The sequence below is a fragment of the Netta rufina genome (genome assembly GCF_964035555.1).
Source record: "Netta rufina genome assembly, chromosome: 1".
Taxonomy (NCBI): Eukaryota; Metazoa; Chordata; class Aves; order Anseriformes; family Anatidae; genus Netta; species Netta rufina.
This window is the reverse complement of record NC_140123.1, coordinates 95,047,761-95,075,010: the sequence shown is the minus strand read 5'-3', so window position 1 is coordinate 95,075,010 and position 27,250 is coordinate 95,047,761. Positions and strand designations below refer to the sequence as shown.

General features: G+C 37.7%; 3 protein-coding genes across 5 annotated transcripts in view; 2 read left to right on the top strand and 1 right to left on the bottom strand.

The window, feature by feature from the left end:
• Positions 1-5,095: 5,095 nt before the first annotated feature.
• Positions 5,096-11,205, top strand: RIPPLY3 (ripply transcriptional repressor 3; the record flags this gene model as incomplete). The annotated part of the gene is made up of 4 exons (XM_084306447.1): positions 5,096-5,205; positions 6,362-6,431; positions 9,966-10,033; positions 11,058-11,205. 4 exons carry the CDS (start codon positions 5,096-5,098, stop codon positions 11,203-11,205), a joined length of 396 nt encoding a protein of 131 aa, XP_084162573.1.
• Positions 11,206-17,275: 6,070 nt separating this feature from the next.
• Positions 17,276-22,580, bottom strand: PIGP (phosphatidylinositol glycan anchor biosynthesis class P). Its single transcript, XM_084281503.1, has 4 exons — positions 22,439-22,580; positions 21,193-21,265; positions 20,560-20,678; positions 17,276-17,728 (listed from the first exon to the last, which is right to left on the bottom strand). The coding sequence occupies exons 1-4, from the start codon at positions 22,518-22,520 to the stop codon at positions 17,598-17,600; spliced, it is 405 nt and encodes a 134-aa protein (XP_084137629.1). The 5' UTR covers positions 22,521-22,580; the 3' UTR covers positions 17,276-17,597.
• A 95-nt stretch (positions 22,581-22,675) lies between these two features.
• TTC3 (tetratricopeptide repeat domain 3) overlaps positions 22,676-27,250 on the top strand; it is a 62,751-nt gene continuing 58,176 nt past the window's right edge. For all 3 annotated transcript variants that reach the window (XM_084289053.1, XM_084289054.1, XM_084289052.1), the window contains exons 1-3: positions 22,676-22,720; positions 23,228-23,313; positions 26,196-26,241. In XM_084289053.1, coding sequence (XP_084145179.1) covers positions 23,239-23,313; positions 26,196-26,241 — 121 coding nt within the window. In that variant the 5' untranslated portion in view covers positions 22,676-22,720; positions 23,228-23,238. The remainder of the gene's footprint in view (positions 22,721-23,227; positions 23,314-26,195; positions 26,242-27,250) is intronic.

The window sequence follows — 27,250 nt, the reverse complement described above, 5'->3', positions numbered from 1 at the left end:
CAACTTACACAAGGTATCCACTACTCAGCTGGCATGTCTATGCGTGAAAGTTATGAAATAATTCTTATATTTGATATGAAAGGTCTAGTGTAGTGGTAATATTGAGTTCTGTAAAAAGAACACATATCGGTCTAATCCTGGCGGCTATTTAGTGAGTAGAAGAAAAAATATGAGGAAAACTGCAAAAGGATTAAAAGAAAGATAGTGACATCATCATTAAACAGTTGTAGCTGATTGATATGTAACAATCATTTCCTGAACAGGACATGAAGCTACATTCATTTTTATTATTCTGAACTCAAGGCCTTTTATGCTCTCAGAAAATTACTAAAATAGGTATTCTAAAATCACAATTTTCCAAAAGGATCTCCAGCAACGCCACAGTAGCATTGCAGATAAACAAGGAACAAATCAGCCATGCACAGTTTGGCATGGGTATCAGTATCAAAAAACACCACCAGTACTATGGCAGGCATTTTTAGTACCGTGACAGACATTTTTATTTCTATAAATCTGCACCCACAGCAGAACCTTATCCAAAATGACAGGAATCTCTGACATAATTTTAATTTCTACAACACATAGTGGAAAATGTTTGACATTTTCAGTTGGAATGTCAAATAATTTAAACAATTCCCTCCCTCCATTTCAAGCTTATGAAGTATCACCCTTGTATCGCTACTATATCTTGTACATATTCTACAGAGAGAGAAACTAAGTCTCTAGTGGTTCTAACTTTGCATTATGCACTGTTTCTTTGTGTGGATTATCTTATGCAGGAAGTCAAAATACTTACACAGGCACATCAAAAGAAAGAAAACAAGCCAAGTGTACAGTCTCTAAAGAAAGCTCTCAGCTTTGGAATTCACTTTCCCTGTAACAGTTCAACAGCCCATGCATTGCTGACCTTCAGAGCACACTGCAAAACACAACTGTTTATATAACCTTTGCACGGTGAGGAACATACTTTGTTTAATCCTTCAGCATTCAATGACAGCATTGAACGCTGTCAACTATGTTTTGATTCCCCCCCCCCCTTTTTTTTTTAAGGTTGCTTTGCCCTGCAAAAGTTTATGAACATATGAGAAAAATGAGTCAAAACCTCATGATAGAAGGCAATGTAAAGCAGAACAATATATAGGCAAAAACAGTCACCATTTTAAGACAGTGAGATGTTGGAACATTTTCAATAAGAACGATTTGAAGCCATAACATTGCTGTAGGTGTTCAAATTTCTGTCATAGTGTAGCTTAGACTTAATCGTGACAGGCTGATTAAAAGGTTAGGAATTTTATACTGGGAAACATTCTTTTGTATTATTATAAAGTCAAGGCCATTTACGCACTAGGAAATTTACTAAAATAGGTATTCTAAAATAACTATGTCAATCAGTTTCTCCATAAAGGGGGGTGGAAGGAAGCCTTGAAAATAAATGGTGAGTAATATTAGCTCTCAGACTTCCCAGAACTCTTGCGTATTTGTCAGAGAGAACAGATTACAGAAAAATGTTGCAAGATGCAGAACAGAGGCACACACAGACATGAAATTGTTTAAAGAGAATTAGGTAAACCCTGAATAAAAGGCATAGGCTAAATTTTGAATTTCTGCTTGCAGCCTGGGGGACCCACCCTTAAATGAGATAGATGGACCAATTTCAGCATAGACGGTTAAGTCTCTTTAGACTCTTTAAAAAGCCAATGTGGGAAGGCTCCCAAAAGACTCAGAACAGGAGGGTCAAGTCTACCATGAAACCCCAATGTGGAAGAGCTTCTCTCTCTCTCTCTCTTTTTTTTTTTTTTTTTTTAACTTTAAAAGTATTATGAGACTGGCTTTGCTGTACTTTGTAAATGACTTTGCTTCTTCCGCTTCCCTGTCCCATGAGAATTTTTCCAACAATTTATTTTTGAGGAGCTTTGCATGCTATTAATGGCTACAAATGCCCATGTTATGTTGTTTAATGCCAGGTATTATTTAAAACTATAAATGCTTTAGAACCAACCTGACTCCTGGACCTATCCAATTCATATTGAGTATTATTTCTTCTTGCAAATGCATAAATGCTTTCATGAGAAAACTGAGTAGAACAGGTTTCCATCAGAAATAGACAAGCATTTGTAACAGAATCAGTATTTTCTGATTCTGTGAAGTGTTCTTCACCAAACGCAGCACCTCATATTTAAATTAAGTATATTGCAAAGAGTAAAGTAGTTCTTCCTTCCAGTACCTAAAGAGGGCTACAGGAAAGTTGGGGAGGGACTCTGTGTCAGGGAGTGGAGTGACGGGAAAAGGGGGAATGGCTTTAAACTAAAAGAGGGAACATTTAGAATAGATACAAGGAATAAACTCTTCACTCAGAGGGTGGTGAGGCACTGGCACAGGTTGCTCAGAGAAGCCGTGGAAGCCCCATCCCTGGGAGTGTTCAAGGCCAGGCTGGATGGGGCTTTGTCAACCTGGTCTAGTGGGAGGTATCCCTGCCCATGGCAGGGTTGGAATGAGATGGTCTTTAAGGTCTTTTTTAACCAAGCTATTCTATGATTCTTACAATTAAACAGCTATGAATGGAGTAACCAATCCTTTTTTTTTTTTCTTTTTTTTTCTTGTTGTCTTTTTCTTTTTCCTTTTTCTTAGAAACTAGAGATCAAACATTAATACAGCTGCTCATATTTTACTGGACTAAACCATTTTCTACATATCTGTAACCTGAATTTAGCTAGTGATTTCCATGAAAATATCCATTAAAGATGTATGCTTGAATTGATTAATACAACAATGTAATATTAACTTACATTTTTCTATGTTACCTATTGATTACATCAGATTACATTATAACTTCATTAACAATATAATATGTTCAATAATTTTATAACAGATTTGGTCTTGCAGGGCTTTATTAACAGATTTATTTGACGGTAACTTTTCATATTCCAGAGAGCTATGCTTTAGTAGTTTCGGGTTTAATTCTGCACTAATATCCCTGTTGGCAGATCCTTTCCAGAGCTATAAATCAATTATCCCCACATATGGATCTGATTGCAAGATTGGGACCATAGACATCAGTTGTGTAATGCACACTTCCTTTTCAGCTATCAAATTAAATTAGATCTAAATAAAACTAAGCTGATGAAATTACATATTTGTATTTAAGACTGTAATTCAGCAAAATAAGTAATTATAATTCAGGTTACTTAGGAAGTTTGCTTTTTTTTTTTTTTTTTTTTTTTCCTAGAACCCATGCTGCTATTTAATAGACAGTTATTTGAACACTAATCACTACATTCTTCATTTCAATAATTGTCCTGATTTTGATACATAAATGTTTAAAGTTACAGAGACTGTGCATATACTTTTTTTTCTTTCAAATGCAGTCTTATTTACTTAGTTACAAATTTACAAATATTACACAGCATTGAAACATGGGAGGGTGTAGAGTTAGACTCAGAGCCCTCTGTTCCAGTCAGTGCTTTCCAGCACAGCATTTAATGGCTTTGACCTTTTAAGTTTAAACTGTGTCTATTTGTCACAGCAAGAATGGCTGTTTTAAAGAATGGGGAAAATTAATGTAAAAGTTGGTCTTCAACACATCAAATTCCAGAATATGTTACGTAAGACTACTTCAAAAACATAAGTACTTCTGTAATGCTGTTATTTTAGCAGTCAAGTAGCTAACACAACTATTCAACTTGCACCAACATAGGAAAATCAGTCTTTCAAATCTGACTGAAACTCCTTCCTGTTGGGAATAGGAAAACTTAATTTCAAGAAAAAAAAAAAAGTGCAAAGATACAGAATGTCTTCTAATACAGAGCAATAACAAAGGAAAACAATGTCTCTCAAGCAAGTATATCCAGTGGTCTTCATCTGTGAGTCCTGCCCTTTCTTGCTGGCTGGACATGTGCTACCTTCTGCTGTATCACAGCTTGGAAAAGAGCCATGAAGGCTCATGTAGGAGGAACATGTCTCCCACAGAGAATTGCCAGCACCTTCTCAAAGTGAATGTTTTGATGGCTTTTTCAGCTCAAGGATCTAATTCATGCTGAATAATCAATGGACAATCCATGTTCACTAAGCAAAATTATTTTTCTCTCTCTGGGAAGAAAGTTCACGGTAGAAGCTGATTATATTTGGGAGTTCAACCTGTTCTCTTTGATGTCTATGTGTAAACAGCATCAGTGGGAAGAGAATTCAGTATTAGGTTCTTATAATCCTCTCGCATCTCTGCAGTAATTGAGAAATAAAGGAAACAAAGTGAACTGTTGCAATGAACCATAACAATGAAAATCAGATAATGTCACCCACCAGGTAATAAATCGTTCTTGTACAATGTAACAGGTAACAAGTAATGCTTAGTACAAATGAAAACTGTAGGGAGGAAGCTTAGACTAAGTCTGTTCCTATTCATTCTTTGTAGGCTTAAACCATATATTGCATATTGTGAAATAAAACATTCCTCAAAGCAATGGCATTTGTAACTCTTATTCTTTGAAAAGATGAAGTAATCTTTCTTGGCATGAGCTTTCTTCTCCATCCATCAAATAACAAGCAAATTAAAGGAACATCCCAATAGCCTCGAGGAAGTCACGAGGCCTATCCTCTCACCTTCACTGAATTTTGGTATCTTTTTATCTTTTGAAGTTAGAAAATGGAAAAGACTTCAGTCATTGTAATTTTTTATGTATATTTAAAGTTCTCTTTGAATTTCAGTTACACTTTTTTAGGAGTAGATGCTGATGAGCTTTCCCAAGACACACACAATGTAAACCATTGTATATTTCATATAGAACAAATACAGATTTTGTAAAACATCAACAGAAAGACAAAGGACACATTATTCAATATGATTTGTTAACTAAGCTTAATAAAAAGTCTGTTTCTCTAGAACTGCTCTCACCAGGAGCCTGGCCATGTGAGAACCACATCTTTGAACTATTTGGAGGAGTCAAAAGAAAACTCATTAAGGACATTTCTCTCCTTTTACCTGAGGCCATGTTTGTTTTAGGTAAGTATGCTTTGGGAGTTAAGATAAAGGAGGGGCTGAGAGGCCAAGACAAGCAGTCAGCCTGCCACAGAAACAGCAGGCTTTAGACCGTCAAAAACTATGGAGGGTGCAGCTGCAGATTTCTCGCTCCGGGCTACAGTGGATCATGTCTGTCATTGCTCCAGAGACGCCCAGCAACACTCGCTCCATCCAGGAGAACAGCCACAGAGGTAAGACAGAGACAGGCAGAGAACTTTTTTCACCAACTTTCCATTCCAAGCTCCTCCAGAAATACTATGAGCTGAAAAGCATAGGACACCCTTAAAACAGGAATCCAGTAGAAGGAGAGGTATTGTATCTGTCTATAGGCACTGCTGAGCATCCCCTTTAAAATAATATCACCAGCTGTATCACAAGGTGAGCAATAAATGGATTCTGCCACTAAGAACAACAACATGGTCACTTTCAAGATGACTAAGAAGCCCAGACTGTAAGTATCATTCGAATATAGTGTTTTTGGCATGGAATGAACAACAAAAAAGAATTTTCAACTTCAGAAATAATGGGTAAAATGCTTTTCTGAAAACATTTTGCTTGGAACTTGTATTTTATTTGTTATTCCAATATTTTATACTCTCCACTCAAATATTTCAGGATTTACTTGTAAATGGAAGCAGATGAAAATTCAGGTTGCGATAACTGATTTTTTTAAAGTTTATTTACCTTTTACATATAAAAACACTTTTTCATTTCCCCTACTGTATGTAACAGCAGCAGAGAAGTAAAGTATTACTGAAAATGCCATTTAAAATTGTAGTAGCCATCACCAAAAAATGGGACACATAGCATCCATGACAGTATATGCTCTCTTAAGCTAATTAGATCTGATTGCCCATGTTAGTTTAATGCTGAAGCTGTCTAATCGATAAATAACCTGGCACACCATAACCATATGTAACCTTTAATTAGACATAGGATCAGAGAAGGAGAGTTACTTTTTTATTTTGTAGCAGTACTGCATAAACAGAAAATATTTCAGTATTAATTACATCATCATTTGGAGTGCAATGCAGTCCCTTTGAGCTGTGAAATCTTAATAGGAAATGATACCTTAGTTAAAAATGTGCAAGTGATTGTCTAACTTGTTCAATCAGATCATAGACAGAGGACAGATTAATATTGCCATAGAAATCACATTTACCAAATCAAAATATGTCCCTTCCAACTCAGATATTATATGAATCGATGATCAAAATGTGGCGGAAAAAAATTTATTTCAAAAGATGCCAGCAGAATCTAACAAAAGCATTTGTATTGAATGGATACTGTATGGATATTACGACAGAGAATTAACTGTGGGAGTGCTATTCTATCTTAATCTTTCAGCAGCCCTGTTTTATGGAGGCCCTGGATGCTCACAGCCAGAGATGGTGAAATGACAGAGAATCAACAAATGGTGAGATTAAATTCTGGAGAAAATAATCCTTATAGAAAACAGGTGCAGAAATTGAAGCTATTTGAACAGAGGAAGTGAGGCTTGGTCTTCTATTCCTTTTTTTTTTCTTAAAAAAAAGTCAATTTAAAAGCATTTTCTTCAGTATTAAAAATGTTTTGAATTACAATGCTCTATACATGAGAATGTTTAAGAGTACCTCTAATTTATATTAGATATAATATCACTACGAGCTCTTAAGGAGCTGCAGAGAGCACTGCTCACTAAGACAACAACAAATTTTAGCATCAGTTTTTACTTGCTTAATTACAAGAATTAAAATATCTTCAGAGTGAATTTTCCACTCCTAGCCCATACATGATATTGTGTATATGGCAAAAAAGAGTTGGGAGTGAAAATGACTTTAAGATGAAATTTGAAAAATATACCTTCAGGTGCACAGTTTTGCTGATTGATGTTTGGGAGGGATGTTGCTATAGCTAAACCAGCTAAGAAATCAAAAGAAAAATCAATTTAAAAGCTCATACTGAAAAATGCCTTTGAAAGGCCCAGAGATTATTAGTTCTATTTACTCATTTTAGAAAGATTTGTTAGATCAGAGGATAAAAATAAAAAGACCTTGAAGCACATTCAAAGTAAGGCCCAACACTGCAAACTTGAAAAAAATGTATTGAAATGGTGCTCCAGTGCTTAGTTTTAAGCGCCTTTGTAAGTTTTTGCGGCATCAGATCCACAGTTACATCTCCAACTTTTTATCAAAAGCTCAGCAGGTTAAGACAACTCTCCTTAGCGCAAGTCTTTAAAACTCATAGTTTGTACTATATTCTAACACGTGAAGTATCTTTTTATCATGTACTTTTTGTCTCTTGAAGATGGAGGCTGTAGCTATATGGATCTTTTAGAGTGCCATACTCCTGGCAAGCACCTTAGGGAAAGCCTGTAGAAGAATGTCCTTCCCAAAGGCACCTGCAGATTTGCTGAGAATGAAGGCAATCCTACTCTCAGAAGAAGGATTGTATACTTACAATTTCAAGGAATTAAGGTTTCTGAAACTGTGATTTACTACTGAAATTCCATTTTTGTAGAAAATTGTATTCAAACAGCTTGAAAGTTTTAATCCACACTTGGGCTTCTTAACATTTGTGCAAGAAAAACAATCCACGCATGAATTTTTGCTAATGTTAACAGCACTAGCGTAACATTCATGCTGACAGCTTGGCATTGTTTCACACTAAGTTCATCTGAAACAGTTCATTTGAAAAAAACTGTAAATTTAAAAAACATTCCTCCTTCCTGCCTGAAGCTGCTCAGATCCTTATCATCCACTCCTTACGGTCCATTCATCTTCCTTTAGCACTGTAGATGCCTGGGACCTAATGAGATGAGGGCTCAGGGAGGGCTTCAGGAGACCTTTCATATGCACTTTTGACAAATGAGGAAAGATGCTTGGATGTTTTGTGTGGTGTACAGGTGGAAAGTGGTGCTGGCTGATGCATAGGGACATCCCACAGCTGTGGGAAGAAAGAAGCATCTTCTTCAGCAAGATTATTGAGGTGTCTAGGAGAAGGCCTTCAAAAATGGGTTGAGCACAATGTTTTGCTAGTTAGTTGCATGCCATATACTTGTATTTTCTACAATATATACATACAAATGCCAGTGTTTTATGGATCAGTAGACATTCCAAAAACTGGAGAGAAGCATTTAAGTGTCAATATACTCCATCTGTGTAACTAAATAGAAGATTTAAGAATATACTTATAAAACTCTAACCTGAGAAATTAAGCAATGCCAAGCAAAGGACTAAAAAACACAAGTACTGGTAAAATAAATAAATAAATAAATAAATAATTGTACTTCTATTGCCAAGATCATGTGTTACAATACACCCTATGTTTACTTATGCCTGATATTTTCCTTAAATAAAAATCAATCTTTTTCATACTACTTAAATGCAAATATTATTTATGCCAGAAGAAAAGCCATGAAAATCGATTTAAAGTTATGCCATATCTACAACGCAATACAAATTAGCACTGAACATGTTCTGCTATATGCAAACAGCTGAATTAGATTTGCGGTTAATTGGGTTAATTGGGTTTTTTATCAAATTGCTTTCCAAAAACGCTGTATTACAGTCTGAAAAGAGAAATGTACATATATATAATGTGTTTAATCAACACGTTATTGCATATATAATTTTAAATATATATATTAAATATATATGCTACATATTATATATATATTAAATATATATGCTATCTTTCTAGCAAGAAAAAAAACTGGTCAATAAAGGTAAAAAGACTATTTTAATTTTAATCTACATATGAGAAAAGAAAAACAGCGTATGTTTTTATTATTTAACATAGATATTATGATCACACTGACAATGTTCAGCCAGATCAGGAACCCGTTTTACGAGGTACTGTGAAAACAAAGAAGTCTCCCAATTTAAAACCTAACAGCCTGAAGACAAAACGTTCTGACTACAAGACGAACAGGCAGGCATGGGAGATAAGACCAACATAAAAAATACAGAGATAATTCTTTAAGACCCCTTGCTCAATCTGTAGCCCAAGGGCTTTTGGGGGCCCACCAAAATATTAATGCTTAGGCCTACTTCCTCAGAAAGATAGATGAATTTCTCTGACAGTGGCATAAGTCATCTTTGTTTATAGTAGACAGCTTCTAGATTTTGTTCACTAGAAATTATATTGCAGCGAAGTTAAATCTATTATTTTATGCGAAGTGAAGTTTATAGTAATAGGAGGAGAAAATAAATCTTATTTGAAGATGTGGAAGAGAACATACATGTATGCCTACAAGACCAAGTAATAGGGCTCAGTGACTTTGGAAGTTGCTTTCAGGTTTACGGTCGTAATGGGATTTGGTAATGTAAACTTCTTCTGCCAATTCTTTTTTTTTTTTTTTTTTTTTTTTTTACTGTGACCTTTATTTTAAAGAGTTTACTTGCTAACTTTCCTTTTGATATTTAAAATGGATTTTTGCTACACAGTTTGATGTATCAAAAAATGCTTGCTTTTTATATCACTGTTTGAATAGAAATATCAGATGCCAGCTGTCTCTTGATTTTACTGTTTGGACACTTAATGCACTTGTGATCCTTGATTAAAATTAAGCTTGCTGATTTGAACATTCCAACTCCAACCTACTGGTTAGTTAAAGAGGTATTTTATAAACCCCTCAACCTCCAATCATTGAAAACCCTTTTTTCTTCCAATCACTGATTTGATGATATTTGATGTTATTAGCTCACCAGTCTCTACAGATATTCCACAAGATCTTAAGCAGAACGTCCACTACTTTATAGCTTTATGGCTCATAAAACACACAAGTTCAAATGTTTTGTTAAATGCACAACTATGGGCAGCCTGTGGGCAGAAATAATCTCCAAAGTCTGTTTAGTCAGCAGAAAAACTGCAGAGCACCAAACAAAGCAACACTACCGTAGAATTTTAGTTACCTGTAGAAGAGTGAATTTGTCATTTTTAGCTTATTCTATATAATGTCTCTTTACAGTCAGAACCGGATGGTCAGCTAATGAATTTTAGATCAAAAGGAGCCCTGGGTTTTCAACATCCAGTGAGGTGAGTTAAATCCTATCACTTCATATAGGGAAAGTAACAGTCTCCAAAAAAAATCATGTTTCTTCTATGGAGAAGTATCAGTTTGTCTCTGCAATGTTTCTTTTTAGTCATGCAGTTTAACTACTCACCAAAGTCTGTAGATTTTTATCTGCCCACCAGGAAAGTCGCCCAGGCTGAACAAAACCTGAAACAATACTCTAATAATATATAAAAAAAAAAAAAGAAAAAAAAAGAAAAAAAAAAAAAGCCATCTTAAAAGAAGTAACATTATCCTGCCTGATCTAATTTATATTTGCATTGGAATATCCCTCTTCTTTATGAGCATCATTTTTAAGAAGTTGTAGAAATTTAAATTGTATGACCTTTATCCCTTTGTCAAGTTAGTTGAAAACTGCCCAAAGTGGAACCAAGAGGAAAAGATGTGCATATATACGCACACAAAACCACATGCATATGTATATAGACCACATTAATTTTGCTTTAGTGGGAAAACAGGTGAAAACCTGAAATGTAAATTAATACGACATATTTAAAGTGTCAATACAAAATAGTATGAATTTTGAAAAAAATCTCAGCGTCTACCTCCTCCTCCACCTGGAGACACTAAAATCACTAAGATCAGCCTGTGCGCAAGAGTCAACCCACCCCAATCTTAATCTGGTGTTTTAATCTTAATGCCAGAATCCCAGAACATCCCTCCCACTTTCTGCAGTACACGGGATGCTTCCATTCTGTACTGAGCTGAAAAACAGAACAAAAAGCCTCAAACACACATCATTGCCCTGGCAACACCTTATCAGTGAGGGACCTTAGGTAAATACAATACACAATATGCCCAAAGCAACTGAGATAATTTGAAGTTAACAGTACCTTTTAAGTTAGTAATTTATATTTTAAAATACAGAGAACCTCAAGATTTTTCTCCCTTCAAATAAAGATAAAAATAGATTTTAGTAGTCAAGTTAGGTTAGCTGGGAAAGTGTCTCATGGTTTTACTTTTTCTCTTCAAATGTTTTCTTATCAGACTGTATTTGCCTAAGTCCAAATCCCAGAAGTTTCTTAATAACATCGGAGAAAAGGTTCTGGCTAGTTTTCCAGTACAAGCTACAATTCACTTCTACAATGATGACACTGACTCTGAGGAAGATGAAGAAGAAACCAGTTCAGCCTAATAATAAACAGTTGTCAGCCTTTATAAAAATGTAACCAAAAAACAAGTAAAACAAGAAATCAAAAAAGGAACTGTCACAAATGCATGGACAAACATCTGACTGAACAAAGAAACACATCAAAGCTTATGAAGACTATTTATACCCATATACCCAAGAAGAATGAGTCAATGCAACTGGAAATTAAGAGGAAATCCTTTCGTGTTTTGAGAGACTTAAATAAAACCCTGAAACTTAAAAAAAAAAAAAAAAGTTGTAATGTTTTAAGTTGAGTTGATTTAAGCAATACTTGGATTAAGAATGTGAAGAGCACTGTCTTTGGTTATTCATTATTCTTTTACATTGCAGTCTGGATAAAATGAAAATAGGACTGATCATGAGGGAAAATAATATAACATACAGCCCCATAATAACGTGAAGGCTTTGAAACACAATGTTTGTAAGAATTTAAGAAATGAATGATTTCAAATGCAAGACTATTGTTTATTAGCTCTGTGGGAGGATATTTGTTTTTTAACACTGTATGCCAGTTTAACCTAAGCAATTTCAACAGATTCCAATATAACTTCCTGCCAAGACAAGTTTTAAATGACAGCCTCGTGATATCTTCTCTTGTTCTTAATTTCCCCCCCTCTAATCAGAAAAGTGCATTGTTGTCAGCCAGGAGAAAAAAAAAAAAAAAAAAAAGTGAGTTGGTTAAAAACTAGGATTTAGGTTAATGGCATATTAAAATGTATTACATACTAACTTTTTGTCTTATTTGCTACAAATTCCCCCTCCCCCCCCCCCGGGGGGGCTTACTGAGGTCTGTAAAAAAGCATCCTGGACAAGCACCAGCAGCTTCATTAAAAATATTTCCAGGCAGAAAAATGCTGGAGGTTCGGAAATCCCAGACAAGCAGCCACTGTATAAATGCAGATCAACTACTCAAAATGCATGCCGTAAGCCTGCTGTATTCTAGACGCTGATGTTCACACTTGAAATAAATGCAATGAAGTGAGAGGGGGAGAAAGGATAATGAAAATATAGCTGTGCAAACAACAAAATATCACAACTTTTTAGCCTGGGAGACATGATTGAATATGTAAATGTGGTCTGGAACATTTGAGAGGCTTGAAGATAGTGGGAAATGATTGAACATCAAATGAGAATAGTGAGCAGTGGGTTTAAAACAAAGTGAATACTTCATTCAGCTTGTGACTATGCTGTGATGTCGTGGAAACTAACAGCCTACCTACTTATAAAAAGTAAATGAAACAATTTCATAAGAAAAATATAAAGATGCTGCACAGAAGCTTCCTGATTCACATTGTTACAGGCTGGAAAATTATCCTGGGGAAACATTACTAGCTTCTTGCACTAATCTTTGCTCTTCCATGAATGTGTACTACTAGTCAGTGTTGGAGAGATAATGTGAGCTAAATTTACCTTTGGTCTTGCATGAAACATGTTCTTAAATGCACTACATCAGATGTAGTTTTAATTACATGAGCAAGAGCAGTTGCAAATCCATACCTTTGAAACACAAAAAAATAGCTTCAGAGAAGTATGGTCATTAGGCGTGTAGAACAAACCTTATTATTAGAAAAATGAAACTGCATAGTGGATACCAGTCTTACCAAAGGCTCTTAGGAATATCAAAATAAATCACCTTAAATATCTGCTGAGGTCTGACAACATGTTATCAGCATAAATTGATTCAGTTTCTCAGTCAATACTACACTATGTCTCTTTTCCTTTCCCCTTTACTGTTAAATTCCATTTTCAAATTAAGGTATTATCACTGTATTATTTTCCTGATTGATAATACATGTATTTAGCTATGGTTATTAGAGGAAGTTAAAGCTACATTATTCTTTCCCAAACACACTGGCATTGTGTGTGTGTGTGTCATATAAACAAATGTATCTTCATGTTACAATGTCAACATAACCTTATTTGCACACTTAAATAAATTGTGCATTGTGATTCCTTACCAGTTTGCTAACAATTAACTAAAGACTAGAAGTGAACTAATTATAGCATCTCTGTTTCTCAATTGCAGTTAATTTTCAGTTTTCAGTTCTGGTTTGTTACTTCATCTGCAGTTTGACCTTGTGAAGTTTTCAGTGACCTTAGAATCATCCATCATTTCCAGGAAAAAGATAACAAAGCATCCCCAAATAATGAGTTTATCATGAGTTTACTACTTCAAAGACAAGGCTAGAAATGTACTGTTTTATGGATTAAATTGTTGGCTCAGGACCTCATCTTGCAGAACTTCTGTTACTAGTTCAATAACTGTAACATTTCCAGCAAATGCTACCTTTCCATTTCCATTGTTTGTCTAAAATTATGAAAGTGACAGGTAAGTTCACGTCCCACTGGTACTTGAATGCTGGAGAGGTACCTAGACAATGCCTATTTGCCTAAATGTTGTTACACACCTTTTAGCCCATTCTCCCATCACAACATCTATTTTAAAGATCATTAAATCAAGTTGACTGCATCCCAAAACTATACTCGGATTTTTAAGACAGCCTGTACAATTCAGATTGCTTTAGGTAACAGCAAAACTATACCTACATATCACAAGGAGAAAGCCAAATCCTTTCTACTAGTGCCTAAAGAAGTATCTTCACACAGCATTGTTTCCTACATCACTTTCACAAACAAAGTGAAACAAAGTGAAACAAAATTTGAGTTGCCATGTTTCTTGTTTCCTTTTCTTACTGCAATCATCCTATGTGTAGGAACAGTAAACACTAACACACACAGAATTGTGCTAACTTTTATAACATTTGCATATTTTACTCCATATGCTTGTACGTTTGATCTTCATAACCAGGCTTTTACCTCTTTTATTACATCTCCCTGTTGATCACAAAGTGAAAAAATACTTCTATTAATGACATATTTACAACAAAAATAAAATTATGTGAATACACAGAGAATTTAGTTTTTCTGCTGCTTCATATGCGTAAGTTAAATATTTGTGCTAAACTTCCAAGCTTACAGCATTCAACACAGCGCAATGCAATAAAAGACTTTATCCAAGTCTTTTTTGAAGTCTCAAAAGACTTTATCCAAGATAAAGTCATGGAAATGATCGAAAAGGGAAGCTATTCCCAAATTTTCTAATTCAATATTTCTCAACTTCAACATCATAAACATCACCCATGTTGTTACTACCCTTCTGTTTATAGCTAAGATGGAAAGGAGGGAATCTTTATCATCATTACACAAATTCGGCAACCATAGTTCTATAATTTTATTTAGCATTCAGCCTTTTTGTTTGAAACAGCACTCATTTGTTATTTCTTATTACATGTTTACATACACATTCATTCCAATACCATTTGGGTGGAGCTTGTCTTATCACATGAAGCTTATAGTGAGATGTGTAAAAACTCATCAGCCTCCAACACATTAAAAATTGAAGGGAAAAAAAAAACAGAAGCTGAATCAAATTCCTCTAATTTCTACTAGTTGTGCTATAAAAAGATGCCATCTGTAAGTCAGAAGGGTGAAAACGGGGGCAAATTTTGGTTTTGCTTTTATTTACTTAGTTTTTGCCTCAGTCTGATAATAATGGACACCTGATATCCAAAGCCTTTAAACACGTATGTTTTGTAAAGAAAGGCACTACTAGCAACACATTTCAATCACTTCAGGTTTTCTTAGAATGGCAAAATGTAAGGCAAAATCTATATAAGCTCCTCTAAATAACTATAGCTAACGTTTGCTGTGTGCTTACAAAAGGCAGAACCTCTCTTTGCGGCAGAGCTGTATATCTTTTGCTTAATTGCAGCCATAGGCAAGACCACGAACTGATGAATCCCAAACAAAATACAAGTATCCCCCAGCAAAATACATTTGATAGCCCATATACACCATGTTATCTAGTTTTATTTTGATCACAAAGGCAACTTCTGAAGTGTCAATTATTATTCCTGAGTTGAAGAAAAGGTCACTACAGTGCCTTTGAAGCACCGCTACACAGTAGTGACAGAAAAGCAAAGATTGAGTTTCATGCCTGCAAGTTTTACTTAAACAAATGGCCCCAGTTTGCCTATTCACTTAGGTGCCTCTGTTGGTTTTCCCATAATTGTGAGGTCAGCAGTTAAATGAAATGGCAGATTCATCACTGATACAATCTTTGTCCAACGTTTACCATCCTTTAATTTGTGTGCTTTCAGGGCCTGAGGGCATTTTCCAGTAGCTTTTCTTTATCCTGAAGGGATTTGGGACTCCTTAACAGGGGACTAAATTAATCCTTACATTAAATGATAACAGAAACATGGCCTTCACTAGTTGTCAATTTAGAATTAAAAACAAAATTGCTTTCTCATAAAGCAAAAGGAACAGAGAACGTGGACAGAAACTCCATGGGAGAACAAAAAGAAAAAAGATTACAGTCAATACTTCAGTGCCTACAACATAACTAGAGAATTAACAACAGACTAAATACATCTTCAAGTCTGTTGATCATAAAACCTTGTATTCACCCTACAGATAGGTGTTTGAGCATGTAAGTTAAGATAAACTGAAGGGCAAAAATGGGGTAGGGGGAAATAACAGCAACTGAGAGCACTCTGAAAAACAAAACACCACAAAGAAATATACAACTTTCAAGGAAAAAACATTTTACTAATTTACAGTCATGAAGATTAGATATAAATACTCATTCCTGTAAAATGCACACAAACAACAAAACACTTAAAATGTAGCATACATGAAAAAAAATTTACTTTTTAAGAAATATTTGAACTATTGCTGTAAGTTACTGTGCTTTTTGTTATAACCCAGACTATAACAAGGTGGACCTGAGGGTTCCTTCAAACTAGTTTTCATTTTTTTAAAAAAAGATCAATAATTGTAATTTCAAAAGTTGTTTCAGAAAATTTTTTTAACATAGATCCTTTATTTCTGGTGATCTTGGTATTTTAATTAAGGAAGGGCTGCCACCCAAAGGGACCTGGACAAGCTTGATCAGTGGGCCCATGTTAACCTAACAAGATTCAACAAGTCCAAGTGCAAGGTGCTACACCTGGGCCAGGGCAATCCCAGACTGAAGCACAGACTGGGAGAAGAACTCCTTGAGAGCAGCCCTGCAGAGAAGGACTTGGGGGTTCTGGTGGATGAAAGGCTTGACATGAACCAGCAGTGTGCGCTTGCAGCCCAGAAGGCCAACTGCATCCTGGGCTGCATCAACAGAGGAGTGGCCAGCAGGATGAGGGAGGGGATTGTGCCCCTCTGCTCTGCCTTGTGAGGCCTCACTTGGCGTGCTGCATCTGTTTGGGGCCCCCAGCACAAGAAGGATGTTGATCTGTTCGAGTGGGGCCAGAGGAGGGCCACAAAGTTGGTCAGAGGGCTGGAGCATCTCTCCCACAAAGAAAGGCTGAGAGAGCTGGGGATGTTCAGCCTGGAGAAGAGAAGGCTCTGAGGTGAACTCATTGCAGTCCCTCAATACTTAAAGAAGACTTACGAAAAAGATGGAGAGCAACTTTTTGCTCAGTTTGACAATGACAGGACAAGGGGGAATAGCTTTAAACCATTCAGCCATTTAAACCAAAGAGGAGATATTTAGATTAGAGGTTAGGATTAAATTCTTCACTCAGAGGGTGGTGAGGCCCTGGCCCAGGCTGCCCAGAGAAGCTGTGGATGCCCCATCCCTGGAGATGTTCGAGGCCAGGCTGGATGAGGCCCTGGGCACCTGGTTGCGGTGTTCCTGCCTATGGGGGGGGGGGGGGTTGGAACTGGATGATCTTCAAGGTCCCTTCCAACCTAATCCATTCTGTGGTTCTAATAAGTCCACCGATTTGGGAAAAAAATAAAATAGTTTGTTGAGTGAAGAACTGTGTAAAGAAAAGTCAACCACTATATACCTTGACCCAGAACAAATATTATAAAATCACAGGAAATGTGCTAACTTTAAGGAAGTAAAAATTAACTATATTTTACTAATATCTACATATGAAAACCATACATTTACAATGTAAACACTTCAGTTTAACTTATATAAAAAAGCTTCAAGCATTTGATAAATTAAACACATGTGCTCTCCCCAAACACAGTGAGAAACAAAATTAAGCTAGGTACAAATATTATCTTTTACTCAGAAGGAAATCACAAGTAGCAAGCTACAAGTAATAGAATGCTATTTTAAAATCAAAAGAACAGTTAGATAAACTAATGTGGCATAATTTTCATATCAATGCAAGTTATTATGCTGCATGCATAATAATAAAACCAAACCATCTCAATGAAATGTGTTTACATAATTTAGTTAGAACCTCAGAACAAAAAGCTCTGTTATAAAATCAGAAAGAAGTTTCTTTTACCATGGGAAGGTTTTGATTTTACTTACGCAATGCTTCAACTAATCAGCTAATTCAAACAAGTCTTAATAAGAACTATCTGCTATTGCAGATTCCTTTTTCAGGAAGAAAAAACATTCTGTTTACTTCACTGATGGGAATATCTCTCAGTGCTGGAATTGCTTCTTCTTGAAATTTCTTCTGTTGCTGCTTTTTTGCATAGTTATCTACAGGAAACAATTAAGACATCCCATATATTAAAGACATTTTCTTTGAAGAAATGTTACATAATGCAACACTGTATAAAATTAGCTACTGAGTGCTGAGGTGTAACAAGATGGTAAATCAGAAACACTTTACATCAACATATATTAGCATATATATATATATAAACATATATTAAAAGGCCCTGAAGAAATCAATCCTGCCCTTCTGCTGGAATCTTTGTCTAGAACTTTGCTTGGTTTAAAATGCTGTATGACATTAAACCAAAACTACCTGAAGATAAACAGAATGAACAAGCCCTACAGTGAATAGCTCAGTCTGTACTGTGGACATTTAATATTAGGATTCCTGCTGGGAAATGCTGCTCACTCTCACTTTAACTTGACTTCTTGTTCCTATCACCATGCAGCACCCATTCTTACAACAGCATGAACTTGTTTGCAGGTGCATTTTGAACAGTTCCCTCTAAAAAAAAAAAAGAGAGAGAGAGACAAGAGTAGCTGTTTTTCAAACTGAGTAGGTCCCCTATCTCACCTGCCATACAACTATGCAGGCTCTTGGATTGACACCAAGTGAAAGGGTGGCATGAGAAGAACATGCCTGGTCAAGCTTTATAGGCCCAAGCCCCGTTCCTCTAATGTTGTCTGTTTTACTAACAGAGTATGCTTCACTAGTTGGAGACCACTGCATCAAATAGCAAAGAGTTTTTCCCTCTTAGCAGAGGAGCAGGCCACATGCTGAAAGATCAGCTGGCATGGAAGACCGGCCTGGCTGAACAGAGAGCTGTGGCTAGAACACAGGATGAAAAAGAGGGTTTATGGGCTTTGGAACAAGGGGCAGGCTACTCAGAAGGGCTACAAAGATGTCATGAGGCCGTGCAGGGAGAAAATTAGAAGGGTCAAAAGGCAAACTTGAGCTCAATCTGACTACTGCTGTTAAAGATAATACAAAATATTTTTATAAATATAAACAAGGAGGATTAAGGAGAATCTTCATCAGTTTTTTTGGAGGTGGGGGAAAACATAGTGCCAAGAGATGAAGAAAAGACTGAAGTACTTACTGCCTTCTTTGCCTCAGTATTCAGTAGCAAGTCCTCCAGGTACCCAGCCCTCTGAGCTGGTAAATAGGGACAGGGAGCAGAGTGAAGCCCTCATAATCCACGAGGAAACGGTTAGCCATCTGCTAAACCACTTAGACATACACAAGTCTATGGGGCTGGATGGGATCCACCCACGGGTACTGAGAGAACTGGCAGAAGAACTGGCCAAACTGCTTACCATCATTTATCAGCAGTCCTGGCTACCGGGGAAGGTCCCAGTTGACTGGTGGCCAGCAAAAACGACACCCATCGACAAGAAGGGCTGGAAGAAGGATTCGGGAAACTATAGGCCTGTCAGTCTGACATGGTGCTAGGGAATTTCATGGAGCAGATTATCTTGAGTGCCATCACGCAGCATTTACAGGACAACCAGGTGATCAGGTCCAGTCAGCATGGGTTTATCAAAGACAGGTCCTGCCTGATGAACCTGATGTTCTCTGACAAGGTGATGTGCTCAGTGGATGAGGGGAAGGCAGTGGATATGGTCTACCTAGACTTCAGTAAAGCTTTTGACACCATTTCCGACAGCATTCTACTAAAGAAGCTGGATGCTCAAGGCTTGGATGTGTGTACGCTTCGTTGGGTTAGAAACAGACTGTGTGGCCAGGCCCAAAGATTTGTGGTAAATGGAGATAAATCCAGCCGGAGGCCAGTCACAAGGGGTGACTGGCCAGGACTCAGTACTGAGGAAACTTCTCTTCAGTATCTTTAGCAGTGATCTGGATGAGGGGATGGAGTGCACCCTTGGTAAGTTTGGAGATGATACCAAGTTAGGCACGAGTGTTGATCTGCTCAAGGGTAGGAGGGTTCTGAAGAGGGATCTGGATAGGCTGGATCAATGGGCTAAGGCCAACTGTATGAAGTTCAACAAGGCCAAATGCTGTATCCTGCACTTGAGTGCAACAACCCGATGCAGTGCTACAGGCTGGGGGAAAGCTGCTCAGTGGAAAGGGACCTGGGGGTGTTGGTCTGCTGAACATGAACCAGCAGTGTGCTCACGTGGCCAAGAAGGCCAGCAGCATCCTGGCCTGTATCAAGAACAGTGGCCAGCAGGACTAGGGAAGTGATTGTCCTTCTGTACTTAGCTCTGGTGAGGCCGCACCTCGAATACTGTGTTCAGTTTTGGGCCCCTCACTACAAGAAAGACATTGAGGAGCTCGAGTGTATCCAAAGAAGGGTGACAAAGCTGGTAAAGGGCCTTGAGAGCAAGTCTTATGAGGAGTGCCTGAAGGAGCTGGGGTTGTTTAAGCCTTGAGAAAAGGAGGCTCAGGGGAGACTTTATCGTGCTGTACAATTACCTTAAGGGATGCTACACCAAGATGGGGATCTGACTCTTCTCCCAAGCACCAAGTAATAAGATGAGGGGAAATGCCCTCAAGTTGCACCAGGGGAGGTTTAGGTTGGATGTTAGGAGAAATTTATTTACTGAAAGGGTTGTGTGGCATTGGAATAGGCTGCCCAGGGACAAGGCTGAGTCACCAGCCCTGGAGGTCTTCAAAAAATGTATAGATGTAGAACTTAGTAGCATGGTTTAGTGGTGAAGTTCAGTACTAGGTTAAAGGTTGGACTAGATGATCTTAGAGATCTTTTCCAGCCTGAATGATTCTATGATTCTACACACACACATGTATATATATATATATATAGAGAGAGAGAAATTACCAGCTAAGTATCAAAATCTTGAAAACAAACCAAAACCAAACACCCAAAAAAAACCCACACCAATAATATTACCTGTAACGGTATTTGTGGAATTCAGTGGAGCGGTACTCATCATGTTAATACCAAAAAGTAATATATAACCAATTCCTACAGAAACTAGTAGGTATGCTGGTAAAGCAACTGCCCAGTACCTGAGGAAACAGATTTCAAAATTTACGTTTTATAATAACAAACATCTAACAATGTAACAGTTTTAATGCATTGATTGTTATTGCATCTAGCACAAACTTGGAAACATGAAAAGAAACACCACTGCTGAGTAGGAACCCTGGTTTCTCCAACGAGAACTGACTGCAGAAATCACTGTAACTAGTGAGGGTATAAACCATCAAGTAGATTCATTTAATGGATTTTTTTTTTTCTAAGTCTACTGTATTTTCATTGGCAAACTCCCTGAAAACAAAATTTCAAATTTACCATAAAACATTGAAATACTATCTGTTTCATTACAATTTTCAACATAACTACTTATCCACATGAAATAATGCCTCACAAAGATTACAGTCTTTTATCATCAGGAAAAAATGGATTAAATTTAAGACCACTATTTAAAAAATGGTTTCACTGTTTCCTGTCTGAAAATAATTACACACATCCAAACGTAAGAGTCTGAGGTTGAACTTAAGAGCTTAAAGTTGAACTTACTTTTGAGGCCAGTATGTTAGTCCCAGTGAGAAGAGCCAAGTCTCAGGAACATATGCCCAAATAAGATACAGTACTGCACAAAAGAATTAAAAAGGGGTAACAGTCCAAGCGATACCATTTTAGACCTCCTTCTTAAGATTTAGATCAATACTTTCACACTGGGACATACCAAGACAATATTTTGCTTTTACACAATTAAAGTCAAAATAGCTGTACCAAGACATGTAGAATATGCCTCTCACACAAAACCTGCCCAATATGGGGGAACCATTGTGCAGCTGCTTATATGATACCACTTTCATATTTAAATTAACATCTAGTTTCTGATTTCCTATATAGATAGATGAGCATTTCTTGCACTTGCTTAGAATTGCATTACAAGAAAAGCTCAGTAAAAGAAAACCAAATTAGACTGTACGAAGATAATATTAAAGCAGAAAATGATCATGCAGGGGGTCATTTGACTGAAAAGAAAAAAAAAAAAGCTGGTAGAATTGCAGTGCTTGTGTGGAAGAACCGTTCAGAAAAAAATACTGGAAATAATTCCCAACTCATGGTATGCTAATAACCACTTACACATCAACAAAAACAACACTGAGAAATGTTAATTCCTACCAATAAATAAGTAAGGTTTATTAAAAATTGATGGGAATAGGTTAGTAATCAAACAGTGACACAAGCTGTGGAACTGCAGCGGCTTCCTGTAGGATAAATAGAAGCCACTTTCCCTTCTGCTTACCTCTTTACGATAAGAAAAACTTGTAGCAGGATCTTGTTTTACTATTCAATTACAGTATATTTACGGAAGCATTTCTTGCATTGAAAGCATCTCTCAAGCTTTAGCTCTGTATGGGCATGTACGATACGCCCAGTGAATGCTAAAGCAGCTGTCACATCAGCAGTGAAATGACTGGCCTAGTTTTGTTTTTGTTTGTTTGTTTATTTTGTTTTGTTTTGTTTTTCAGCATTTGGGGTGGGGAAGGTTTCACTACCGTGATTAGTGAGAACACGAGTAGCTCAAGTAAAAAAGCTCCTAAAATTAGAACACAGAGGGGCTTTGACATAATCATTTGACTCCGTGACACCTTCCAAGCCCCGCAGCACTACGAGGGGCAGACACAACTTGGCATTGCCGCAGCAGGCGGTGTAACAGCCCCCGGAGGGAGGCAGCAGCTCAGCACCACTCCAGCCCCCCGGGGCTCCCCTGCCGGACGCCTTTCGCCCCGCAAGCACAGCGCGTACTCACTAAAGCCGAACCAGGATCCCAGAAACAGAGCAAAGCCGTATATCGCCCGCTCCGGCAGGGGGGCCGGCGAGTTCTCCACCATGCCGGGCTCTCCGCTTGGGGGGCGGTACGGGAGGCAGCAGCAGCAGGAGGAGGAGGAGGAGGAGGAAGGACGTGGAGCCCCCCCCGGACATGCGCCCTCAGAGCAACCCGAGCAAGCTGCAGGCGAACGCATGCGCCCGGGTGGGGACCGGGCGGAGCCGGGGAGGGTCCCGGAGCAGAGCCGCGGCTCCCGAGGGGCCGGTGAGCGGCGGGGGCTGGGGGGGTGGCGGCGGTGGGCGCTCCCCTTCTCCCCCTTCCCCGCACCCTGCTGGGCTCCTGAGCACCCTTCCTTCCCCGCAGCCCGTCCCGGGCCGCCCTGAGGAGGGTGACGAGCGCTGCGGGGCCGTGCCCGGGCTGTGACACGTCGGTTCCGGGCTCCGCGGGGAGGGACGGGGATGGGAGCCCCGCCGGCCGCACGGTCAACCCGTAATAAGCGGCACGGGCAGCCCTCCGGCCGCACGGTCAACCCGTGCTTGGGACCCCGGGCTGGGCGCGGCTGAGGCAGCTCAAGGGGGGCTGCTGGGGTGAGGCCCTTTAACCGGTTTTCAGCTTAAACGCCGTGAAATACACGTCGTGTAGAAGTCACGCGTGTCTTCCAGGAAAACTGGGAGGTGTAAGGTGACGTGGTTGTTGTAAATCCCGTAAAACGCGGGTGGTTTGCCTCCGGGCTCCCCCCAATCTCTGTTTCTCTGACTCCTTTTCTTCCAGGGTCATGCGCCATGGGTGAACCGATATCCGAATCCGAGTTTGCAGCCTTGGCTTTTTATGCTGGTGACAAATCGTGCTGTGAATTGGTGAGTAGGCTTGGGGCTGGATGGAGAACGTGCGAGATGCTCCAGCGGGATTTAATGCCAGGTTTTATCTGTAATTTGATGAGTTCAAACTGGTATCTTACACCACCATATGCTACGCCCTTGCAAAAGCCCTAAATCTGGTGAGGGCACAGATAGTGTATATCTCTGTCAGGCAACTTTTATTGGATGCTTATACAATCATGTAAAACCAGACAGTGGTGTGTAGGTCACATTGAAAGAACTTTACCAATGTCTTGGCTGTGTATCCAGGCCCCATATGGGATGACATACCTTACAGTGACACCTCCTTTAACCACAGAGCAATTATTCCTAACAGTATGTGTAAGTTCAAGACAGCAAATTAACTGTATAACATTCACTCATTCTTTGTATTTCTCATCTTTTATGTTTTTTTTTTTTTTTTTTTTTCCAGTCATTTGTGCCCCATAGGGCCTCTGCTTATTTAGTTGTTGCTTTTATTGCGTAAACTGCAGCATTCTTCTGCTTGAGTATTTCCAAGAACGCATTCCTTGACTCTTATTTTCCGCTTCTTGCTATGTTCAAAGAATCTTAGAGGATGAACATTGTGGCAGTTAATCTTTCCGCTGCTTGGAGAATTCAGTTATGGGTTATTTATCCTAAATGTTGCTGCTGCCAAATACAAGCTAGCTGGCACATGATACTTTATTCTATGCAGAAATAAAAAGTACAGGTCAAGTAACTTTCTTATAAGTAAATCTGTATCTGTACTAGGGACTGCTACCAGTAGAGTAGTGAGTTTCACTGGAAATTGTTTATATCAATAAAGTCTTTTTTTGTGCTATGGACAGAGTAAAATATTTAAACAGTTGTGTTAGCATAGGATACGTGTTATCTTTTAAAGTGATATGAGTGTTGTGCTGTGGAAAGAAAACCCCTGATTCCGTCTGTGCAAGTGCTAAAAATCATGTTTTAGAAATCTGCTTTAGTGGGAATACTACCTTGAGCTTGATATGTCAATCATGGATGTTGGGGGTGGGGGTGAGGGCTGTGGTATTTTTATTTTTTTAATGTTGTAGCAAAATCCATGCTGTAGAGTGAATGAGACTTTCTTAGTCATCTTTCAAGTTGAACTGATTTTGAAATACTAGTTAATCTTTTTTCCTCTCTGTTAGTGCTGTGGTCTGTTGAATTTGTTCACATTGTAATAACTTATTTTTAAGGGTAAGCCTTAGTTTATGTGTATAGCTGTTCAGGAGTACTGCTTTGGGCAAGATCATGTGATTTATTTTTTTTTTTTTTTATCATCGCCTTAGGTCAAGTTATTAAGTCATCACTGCACAGCATGCCACTATTTCTCTGAAATCTGCCACTGAAAGAATAAAGGACTATGAAAGACATGTTTGGTGTTTAGTTTGTTTCTATACACTTCTTCAGTCACATTCAGGGATAGCTGTGTGTTTCTTTGAAATGATAACACAGCTGTACATAAACACAATGCATATAGTATGCATCAAATGACACATACAATGCATGTTAAGATAATAGACTTTGTAGAGATCTGTAAAACAGAACAAAGTAATTTATTCTTCAGCTTGAGAGGCTTATATGCAGCACTATGTTTTAAACCCATTAAAATATTGTATTTAGAGTATGTTACCTTGAAGCGTTTCCCTAGGTATTCTTGAATATTATTTTGTTGTCTATTACTTGATTTTGAATGACTAGGTTTTTAGAAGAATGCTGTTCTAGGGTGATTTAATACATAGTTTAAACCATTAAAAAACTTTGCTTTCATTCAGAACTATTAATCTGTGTGTATGCTTTTTAGGTCATGGATATGTAGATAGATATTTATTTTATAGGAATGCAACCAAACTATTGTGTTAGGTAACTCTAGTAAAAAATAGCTTTTTGCTGTTTGCTTTTTGGCTATGCTAAATGTGGATTATAAAGATTTGATACAAAGGGGTTTGTCGTTTGATAGTGCAAAATATTGCAGACCTTAAGTTTCCTTGTTTTTCCCCCAGAAAACAGTTGGCAGAATTCCAGAAATGAGGGAGAATGGTGAACACTAGTAGTATTTTATTCTTGGTGAAATAGGACTGGGGGGGTGAGATGGGAGCAGGAAGAATTCAGCCATCTCAGTTTGGACACGGGGATAGTGAGATGATGATGAGCATTATTAAAATTTTATAAAAGACTCCCACTCAGAATAACTAGGGACATGGAAATCATTCTCCTGACTAGGTCCGTGTTGTCTGCATTAGTATTTTAGTTAACTACGAAAAGTTAACTAGAAAATAATTACGGTTAATAATAGGTAACTAATTTTTAGTTCATTAGTAATGAACTTAGTTGATGTGTCTGCATTAGTATTTTAGTGTGGATCAGAACACTTTTGAAGTAAATATCCCAGGTGTCCCCATCTTCCATGTTACATCTTTATTGGAATCTGCTAGTGTGGGATTCACTGGGGGTGAAGCTGCTTTTAGGAGTATAGGTAACGTATCAACCATGAATGGATGCTCTGTGGGACTAGACTTGAACCAGTGCAAATTAAATCCCCTTGAAGCACATATCATGTGAAAATAGACTCCTCGTTACCGAATACTTCGCTTCATAGATCTGTTTCATTTTTGATCACGCTGCTTGTTTACGAGGAGTATCTTTTTTTTACTGGTCCCCTGTGTCTGTGATCTGAAAGCGAAAGTATATGCAAATTTTTTTTTCCTTGAGCAAAGGAATTAGTGACAGCTTAAAAATCACTTCTAATCCTCTCTTCCTCTGATGTAAAGATTTTATATTGGTTTAATTTTTAGAAACTGTTAAGTAATCATTTATAGTTGGTGTAATGTATTTGCAAGATAAACAATGTTAAGAAATTATATGTTTATCTGTAGGGTCATGGAGTATTTGTACAACGTTCTCCACATAAACCTAAAACAGGTATGTAAACTAAACCAATATTACATAACTTTCTAAAACACTGTCTGTGTTGTGCTTGGATCATTCAATTATTAATTCACTTCTTTTCCACTGGAAGAATTATTGTGTGTGTTTTTTTTTTTTTTTTGTGCTTATGTAACATGCAGAATACTTCTACTATGCATTCATGAGAACAGTGTGAATAGTCAATAACAATGATGTGTTCAGGCAGTTAATGTTATAAGAATGAAGATTTAAGGTATATGTTTGTTACCCGTGTTTTAATTGTAGCAACATTTTAGCTGTATAGGTCTAAAGACACATTCAAATTGATCTTTTTAACTACAAAGCTCTTTGCCTACAGTCTCTATTTTTTTGATAGTTGCAGAAGAGCAGATGGCTTTATAACAAGCTAAGTTATAAAAGGCTGTATACACTATAGAAATGATAACCTGTAATATGTAGGAAACTCAGGTGTAGCCAGCAGCTCTGTAAGATGAGTTTTTGCATATACTCAAATGCTCAGATAGTACTCCTCTGAAAGTACTTGATGCCACCTCAGTAGTCTAATAAGGAACTTCACCTTTTACAGACAGCCTCCAAGGGACATGGTTTATATTTTTGAAAGAGCCATGCATCATGTATATACTGGCCTCTAGAGAATAAAAATAGTTGGTTGATTTTTTTTTTTTTTTTTGGTGCCATGTTGCTACATGCCATGCTACTCTGACTCTGTTATAGAAACTAATTAAACAGGTACAGCTAGAAGAGGCTCACATTTTATTTTGAAAATAATATCTTTTGAGCATCTCACAGCCCTCATTAGGCTTGTTATTAGAAGCAGGCTTTTTTTTTTTCAGTTATGTTTATTAATGTTAATACAATTCAGGACACAAGTCATTCCTTGGGCAAGGAATAGAAAGCCTGCCAGCAGGTCTCTGTTCTTACTTCCATATAAATTCCTTCTCCTCCTTCAATTTATTAAAAACAAACAAAAAAACCCTCAAGTTGCAAGGTATATTGAGAGTTT

What these genes read in the sequence shown, in the direction of transcription:
- PIGP (XM_084281503.1), bottom strand. Translation starts at nt 22,520, where the DNA reads ATGGTGGAGAACTCGCCGGCCCCCCTGCCGGAGCGGGCGATATACGGC. An exon ending in CTAACATACTGGCCTCAAAA is followed by an intron (nt 20,679 to 21,192) that starts GTAAGTTCAACT and finishes CTGTTTCCTCAG; the next exon opens with GTACTGGGCAGTTGCTTTAC. An exon ending in TTCCACAAATACCGTTACAG is followed by an intron (nt 17,729 to 20,559) that starts GTAATATTATTG and finishes TGTTTCCTGTAG; the next exon opens with ATAACTATGCAAAAAAGCAG.